Source organism: Merops nubicus, unplaced genomic scaffold (genome assembly GCF_000691845.1).
Source record: "Merops nubicus isolate BGI_N331 unplaced genomic scaffold, ASM69184v1 scaffold45389, whole genome shotgun sequence".
Classification (NCBI taxonomy): Eukaryota; Metazoa; Chordata; class Aves; order Coraciiformes; family Meropidae; genus Merops; species Merops nubicus.
Genome location: NW_008633925.1, coordinates 5,202 through 13,532, shown reverse-complemented (window position 1 = coordinate 13,532; position 8,331 = coordinate 5,202). Strand labels below are relative to the sequence as shown.

Sequence of the window (8,331 nt, the reverse complement as noted above, 5' to 3'; positions counted from 1 at the left end):
TGCTCCCGGAGGGCGTCCGTGAGCTGGGGTGGCGTGGAAGCGCCGACCGGGCTTCTCAGGCTGGTCCGGTGTTGGGTTCTTCGGCTTGGAGGAGCCTGGAAGCCTCTTTTTGTCTGGTAAGCTATTAACGGTTGCTTGGCTGGAGTGGTCAAGGAATTTCTTGGAATGCTCTTTAGTTTTGATGTCCTAAAGAACATGTAGAAGAGGATTTTCTGACTAAATTAAGTTATACTGTAATTCTGCAAATGACTAGTATGTGTATTAAGTAGAAGCATCTGCTGCAAGACTGCAAGGTGTTCTGTGGGTTGTTGCACATACACTGCCACTATTTTTGTTTTGGGTGTATGCTAGCACAATGCCTACGTCGTTTCGTTGTTGCTAAAATGATTTGAACCATCTTTTACACCTTTCTCCTAGAGCCTTGGTGTTAGTCACTTACTATTCTGAGAACAGCCTGGGAGAGCTTTTTTCCCCTGGACTGAATATTGGAAATCTTATGTACGCTTGGACTGTGTGTTTTTAGTTTGCATGAAGATGAGCATTAATTCCAGCTTGCACCTCTTGCAGCATCAGAAGCCTGGTGGAGTCCTGTGATGGGAGCTCAGATGACTGATGCTCATCGCCGGTTCTTGCAGGTCCTGATGTCTCATGGCATAATGGAAGGATCAGAGGCTAGGAAATTACACCGGCGCTGCTGTGAAATCCATAAAGGTGTGTCTGTCTTTTGGAGAAAAAGCAGGGAGATGGAAGAACTGTTTATTTCCCTGGTGCAACTTAGAAATAATTAGATTTCTGAAAAGCATACACCATCTTAAAAAAAAACCTTTAATGATGTGAGCGTCCTCCCTCTTCCCTGGTAGATAAAGTAACACAGGAATGAGGAAACCAGGTGTTAATCACGTCAGACACATACAGAGCACAATTTATTTTAGCAAAGATGTTTTTTATGGGTTATAAATTTTAAAAAAATCAGTTTTGACACTGTTAATGCTGACATCTCCAGAGTGTTTTCCTTTACACTTATTTGGAAAGATGTCCTTTGGAATATAATATGAAGTCTATGGTGTTACCCATCTCAAGTAAATGTCACAGCTGACTGATTATGTGGTGAGCTGGTCAGTTTTAATAAATTCTTTACCAAGCTGAATTTTGTGGTACCTGTAACAAAAATTAGGCTGCACACTTTCTAATCTGTTTGGAGTTCATGTTCAGACTTAAAGGGTACGGAAATGTGTTATCAACTCAGTAAGGATTTTTTTCAGAGATATGCTTACAGATCACAGATCTGTATTTCATCTTCACTAATTTTGAAAATTGAAGCTGTAATGAGTAATGCGTTTGGCACTGATTAATCACTATGTATATGTCAGTTGCTGGTTCCCAGAAAATTGTGGAAGAATAAAATTCCTCCATTTTAATCTTTTCCCTGTTTATAAACCGAATTGAAAAGGACAGGGAGTGTGTAAGAATGAAAAGTACCTATGCTAAAACCTGCACGTGGTGCTGAAGGAAAAGCTCCAAACACCGCCAGGAAGGGTGCAGTTAGTGAGGGCCAGAGGCGGGGCGGGGGGTGTGTTATAACTGCTGATGGGTATTCACTGGCACCCCTCAGTGCGTGCCTCCAGGCAAAGAACACATCATAGCGAGCACTTTAATGCGAAGTTAAAGACATCTTACAGATCTCTAGGGTTACATAAGAGCTGAGGTACTGTGCCAGTCTCCATGTTCTTTCTGCTTTTAGTGTGGATTTCTATGTTCTCATCCATAGAATTTAGGGTCAAGATGAAGTAATCTGTTTCTGTGTCCCTTGTAATGCAGGCCATGTTTTCTGCTAAATACTTTTTGCTGCATATCAGATGCCTTGTAGCTGGAGTGAAACATAAAATGTGGAGAAGCTTATCAATTACTGACTATATCCCTTGGGTCAAAATCCACATCTTTTTCCTCAAAGAAATTAACTATTCTGAATGTTTTATTCTTCCTTTCATTGTTCTGTGAAGTGAAAACTGAGCATCGGTGACTTAAATCCAAAGTAGTTTGTCATGTTATTCTTCATGGTTCTAGTTTTTTTTTAATTTTGTGTATGTGCTTTTTCTGATCTGTTTTCAGTCTTCTACGCACACGATAAACTGGATGATTTCATCAGCACTATTAACAGCCATCTGCAGCCTTTGTTTATGCAGATCCGGAAGGGCATGTCAGAAGGTGATGGGAGAGCACATTATGCTTTAGTAAGTGTGTGACCTGCTGCCATCTCGTGGTTTGGCTTCTCATGACCAGTCCATGGAGAGCAGAGTGAGGTGCCTGTGTCTAAAAATTAACCTTTCAGTAGCGTTCCAATAAAAGGTCTGCACACATTCTGATTGCAAAAGGGCAAAAAAAATCTAGCTCTATCTGTGCATAATACACATAAGGTTGTCCTAAGTGCCATCTCTGGATGAGATTGAGCTACCTCAGGTCTTTTTCCTGTGGTGCATCTGTAACGGAACTGCTATCTAGGGAAAACGGAGAGTATCTAGAACTGAAAGCTGGGTGTGTCAGCAGGATTCTTACTCTTACCAGTGTCTTGTGGGGTTTATGTGGGGCTTTTCTACTGTTCCGCTGGCAGCTGCTGTAGGAGCTGCTTGTGGAAGAGGAAGTGGGAGGATAAAGTGCCAGCTGCCCTGGTGTGTGGAGATGGAACACGGCAGCAGGGCCCCCTGCAGCACCACACGTATTTAGCGTAAACATTGCTTAAGTGCTGCAGTGAGATTTGTTTTGCACAGGCTTTCTCAAGACAAAGTTTTAAAACAGAAGGTATGGAGAGCCCTCCCTCCAACATGAGTTTTTTTTTTTCTCTTATTCAAAAATCAACCTAGCATAAAAAATGTTGTTAAGGAGTGGCCTGTAAAAAGTTTCCTTAAATGCTCTGCAATGTGCATGTCAGAGGGAAGGTTACAGAGTAATTTCAAATGTCCATACAGGAGGCATGGTAACGTTAGCTGCTACTTTAACATTTGTGGGTCATTTTGCCAGTTAAGTTGAGCTACTAATAAATGGCAGTAGCATGTGCAATACGAATATGAAATATCAGTAACTGTTTTTTACAGTGAAACAAAAATGTGTATAACTTTGTTACTGCTACCATCGAGCACAGTACCCTGGTGTAATACATTGGTTCTACTATACAAAACTTATCCTGTATTAGTCTGTAGGGGGGAGGGAGCATTACTTAAGAACTTGGACTGAGCAGACGCAGCTGTGGAGAAGATGTGGCTGGAGGATCAGGGGTTATAAAGAAAAGACTCAAGTACTACCAAGTGCCATCTTTAAGGAACAGCCTCCTTCATGCCACTTAAAGAAATGACATATTAATGTTAATTGTAAGATGTTATATTCTTTGCCCCTGAGGATCTTTTACAATTTATAGAAATTTATTATTTATTATAGAATTTTATTATTTGTAGAAATAAACAGGCACTCTGATTTTGGTGTAATTACTATTTTTTTTGTAGGTGAATTTGGCAGAAACTGAAATAACTAAAATGGCATCTGACTATACAGAAAATGAATTAGAATTGTTCAAAAAAACAGTAAGTATGCCAGTTATTAGTTAGTAAATTACATTATTTGTGAAGGTACCATCTTAAAATGAATGGAAATGGAAAAGAATGGAGATGTGGCTGAGGAACTACTTGCCACCGAAGTTTATCCCAGACTGAACAGGGAGGCAGGGATGGGAATACCTGCAAGTAATGAATCCCTGTTGAATGTAAGTCATTGGTTAACTGAAATCTGCAATAGGGGAGTGTTTCTTGGAGTTACTGACTTGACATATCTGCTTTTAGTTAAACTCCTTCTTTCAGGGTTTTCAGATGTGATTGCTGAATTTTTCACTGGCTTCACTAGTCTAGTAATTTTTTAATTACTAGTAGATTTTAATTACTAATAGGATACACATTGAGTTTGCTGATTTGAAAGAAAACATAAATTGCGATTGTTTAGCCAATTAATTCTGCATGTAATAAATTAGTCAGAATGATGCTTTTTAAATAAGAAAACATACATACGAGAATTTTTTAAAGTTCCATATAGAACTGGTGGGCTGAGATTCCAGCACATTTGAAGTGTAATTTCTGCTAAACAACCACTAATGTGAACTAGGATTTGGCATGTTGTAGTGAATTGTTCTCATAGTGTCTTAAGCTTTGAGGACTTAATTTCTTCTGCCACTAGACTTTTAATGTGGTTTTTTTTTTTTTGCACACTCAATAAAATGAAACTTGCTGTATAAACTGGATAGAGGTGTATTGACTGTTCTGTAACAGCTGCAAACGGCTGATCTATGTGGGTAGTACCCAGAGATTGCCCTGGACTCCCCCATTACTGGAGAAGCTCCTGTGCAGCCATCAGTATTGCAGATGGCACTGTCATGGCACGTGTTGCTGCTGGCATAAGACCTGTGTGCTGCTCTGTGGTAACGAGCAGTGGGCATGTTTCCAGTGAGAGGTTCTCTGAAGATTGGCAATGCTGCTACAACCTTCAAGTGTCAGGGGTAGGTTCAGCCACACTAATGACTCTAGTGTCATAAACTTATTCTGGTAGTGAGGGGTTTTTTTTCTTCAAAAGACCCTTGTCAAAGAGCAGATCAAAAGAAATAGGTGTCAACCCCAAGTATGCTCTTTGAATGAAGCTTCATTTAGGCAGCACTGTAAAGTTCTATTTGTGGAAATGTTTTCTTGGCAAAGATTAAAAGTGTCAAGGTAATGATTGTCAGCTTTTGGCCTTTGTTTTACAGTTCTGGTTCAAGCCATATACTGTAGTATATCTTATATGTATGGATGCTAAAAAAGCTGCACTTCACTATAAGGTCTGCCTTATCTAATTTCATGGGGTTTTTTTAATAGTTGAAAATGTTTCTTTCTGTAGATGGACCTAATTATTTTATCAGAAAATGGCTTTGCATCTTCTACAGATATTTTAAACTTAGCTGACCAACTTAAGACAAAGAAAATGAAGAAAAAGGAAGCAGAACAAGTGTTGAAAGTTTTTGTGGAGGATAAGTGGCTCTCTGAGGTAACTGCTATATCTATTTGTATTTTAATAGTCCAACTATTACTTTCTTATGGATGTGGTGGCTGAAACTGAAGCTGTTCTTTAATGAATGATGGCAAAAATATTTTTATGGGCCTGTGCTTATTGCTGCTCCCGTGAGTTTTGCAGAAAAGGTCGCAAATTTACAAGTAAAAACCTCTTGGGTAGGTCTATAGAGGACAACACAATTTTGGTTTCTTGTACCTGAGCTAGGTGGGTATGTGTACAGCCCTGCTCTGTCATTCAGACATCCTCTGTATGCATGCAACAACTTGAAACAAGAGCTGGGATTGGTGCTGTTAGTTACATCTAGAACATCCTGAAAAGCAGCGAGGCCAAACATGTTGAAAACTGTACCAGAAATGCATGGGCCACTGTGGCATTTTAGATTTACCATGTGGACACAGCAGTTGTTTGGCAAGACAAATGACACCTCAGCAGTCCCTTTTCTCCTCAACTCATCGCATCATAGATCTCTGACCTGCTGCCACACATTTACTTATGTTAGCATAATTGAGCACAGATTTTCAAAGATACCATAAATGCCTGAATTTGCTGAAAGCCAGCAGAATCTCTGCTGATGTGCAAATGGGAGGGTCCCAAAACTGCATGTCTTTAAGAAAAGCATGTTTTCTCACCTGTACCTTCCAATGACCACATCTGTTAAAGGTGTGAGATCTTTATTCTTATTCTCTAAACGAATTCTGCTACTTCAAAAATATTTTGGCTTTGCATTATATTAGTGCCAGCATGTTAGCTTCACAATGGCAGAAAAAAAGTGGATGTCAAATGCTTGCTAGCAGATGGTTAGAAAAATCAAAAGTAAAAGGAATTAAAGGAAATTCCTCATCTTGACACTTGTTTTCTTAGAGAAATGGAGAATATACTCTACATACTCGCTGCATAATTGAGATGGAACAATACATTCTCAGCAACTACCAAGATGCAACAAGGAAGTGTAACATCTGTCACAGCCTTGCCATCCAGGTAACACTTATTACATAAGTACATCAGCAGATGCCTACTGAGGTAGTCATAGCTGAAGTTTGTGATGCCTTCCAGCACGCTAGAGATGAACCCTTGTCCTTAAACAGGATAACAGTTAAGCATTAGCTCTCTTATCTTTGGACCTTACAAAGAGCAGTCTTTGTGTGACACATGTTCATCTTTCTCCTGAGACTTTGTTTCAGGGATTGTGCCCCCCTTGACTTCACAATGAACATGTATGCATGCCAGAGCACTCTATTTTGAAAGCTGCTAAGCTAGCAGTTCGGCCTTGCATAAGTGGTTACAGCCTGAACTCCTGTGCTAAAACAAGTGCATTTTCTTGCTCCTTGACCCTGCATCTTTTCATCTTCCCAACTAACACAGAGTCATAGAATGGTCTGGAAGGGATCTTAAAGATCATCTAGTTCCAGCCACCCTGCGATGAGCAGGGACACCTCCCACTAGACCAGGTTGTGCTTTCATGTTACTTTTTCCATCCCAGTTGGTCTCCCTTATTGCACCCGAAGAACAGAGTGTTCTCTTTTCAAGTTAAATTTTGTCCATATAGGGAAATACTATTTCCTAGTTTCCAGGAAACTATCTTTTATCATATACTAGCTTTGACTTTTGAGTACCACACACTGTACTGTGTGAACCTTTTCTCTGTAATAAAGCACTGCATATCTGCCTCCCTTTGTAAGAACTTTAAAGGACAGGTTAGAAAAATTTATATTTTTTTATTCAACTCTTCTGATTTCAGAGCCAAGTATGTGAATCCTGTGGAATTGGAATGCATTTGCCTTGTGTCAGAAAGTACTTTAGATCTCAGACTGAACCACACTGTCCACAGTGTAATGATTTCTGGTCTCTTGACATTCCAGGTACCAAGCAACCTATTTTAAAAAAATTTGAGGGTAATCATACTAGAGATGGATTGTGATATTCAGTGGCAGTGTCTGCATTGTTCAACTGTGGTTGAATATCAGTTATTTCTGACTTTAATTCTGTGTTTCACACAGCAAACCACACATGGGCAACACTGAGCCCTGAAGTGCAAGGATTATGACCTATGGTCAATAGCAGATTCCTGTGCATATTGTTTCAAACAACACTGGAGTTGAGGGGGAGGGTGGTAGGAGACAGACACAACACATGACACTAAAACTTGTGAAAACACTAAGCTTCTAAGAAGAGCAAAATCTCTTCAGAATTCTTCTGTTTAGCCAGGGAAATGGGACGTTCTGAACAGGAACATGGGAATATATAAAGCATTTTAAAAATCTGGAGGTTAAACAATACCATCCTTTTTTTGTGTGTAATTCATTAACCTTACTTTTGTCTTCTCTACAGGCATGAGCCAGGTAGACACCCAGTCACCATCAAAAGCAGGGAGAGCAGAGAAGAGCTTCATTCTCGGCACTAGATGATAGTAGAAGAACTTGGCTTGCAGTGAAATAATTTTTCATCACTCCTGAAGAATAGCCAGACTGCACTGTATTTATTAGTAAACATAAGAACAATGATTCTGTGTACTTATTTTTTCCTGAAGTTTTAAGAATCTTACAATAAAACTATAACTACCTTCCTGTTGTCCTTTTTCAGTTATGCCTGCCCAGTTTTTGGAGGCTGTTCTGTATACATAGTTCTCCATATTCTTGGGTTAGGTCTCAGTGCATGTTTAGGAATCAAAGATGCCAGTGTTGTCAGTAAGCCTCACAAACTGATCCATGCAGGTGAACAGTCACAAGGACCCTTTCTCAGCAACAGTGTTCCCTATTTGTACAGCTTCAGCTGCACAACTGAAAATGAAACAGGGCTTCAAGCAGGTGAAAAACAATGCAGCACTTGAAGTCTCTTACATTAAGAAGGCTGGCTAGATCTGATCTAGGGCTAGAGTCTGAACACTTTCCATGGGTACTGTTGCTTGTTCTTTGTTCTTTCTGCAGAGGAAATTCATCTGATGTAAGGCCAAGTCAGGAGCAGTGATGCTCAGTAAGAGAGGGAATATTCCCACAGTCAAAACAATTGAGAAGGAGTAGGACAAGACTTTCAGGGAAATGACAACTTGTGTCAGCAGTGTGTGGAAAAAAAAAAAACAACAACCCACTGCCTTGTCTTTTAGTTTCTAGTATTAGCACTTCACTCTCCAGTTTTATGTAAGGATGCTTTTTCCTTCAAGAGTGACTTGAAAAAGAGACAAGGACTAGATATTGCCAGGTACCAGAAGGGAATGGCAGCAGCTCTTAGTAAAAATACAGACACTGCAGAAGG

The 8,331-nt window shown here is 39.8% G+C and overlaps 1 protein-coding gene across 1 annotated transcript; it reads left to right on the top strand.

Annotated features, from left to right (window-relative positions):
* The first annotated feature begins 553 nt into the window (after window positions 1-553).
* On the top strand, window positions 554-7,483 carry NSMCE1 (non-SMC element 1 homolog (S. cerevisiae)). The gene is given in 8 exon segments (XM_008948404.1): window positions 554-711; window positions 2,110-2,231; window positions 3,495-3,572; window positions 4,909-5,055; window positions 5,944-6,060; window positions 6,821-6,941; window positions 7,411-7,445; window positions 7,448-7,483. Coding segments are annotated over 8 exon segments (774 nt in total). The 5' UTR covers window positions 554-593.
* The last annotated feature ends 848 nt before the right edge of the window (window positions 7,484-8,331 follow it).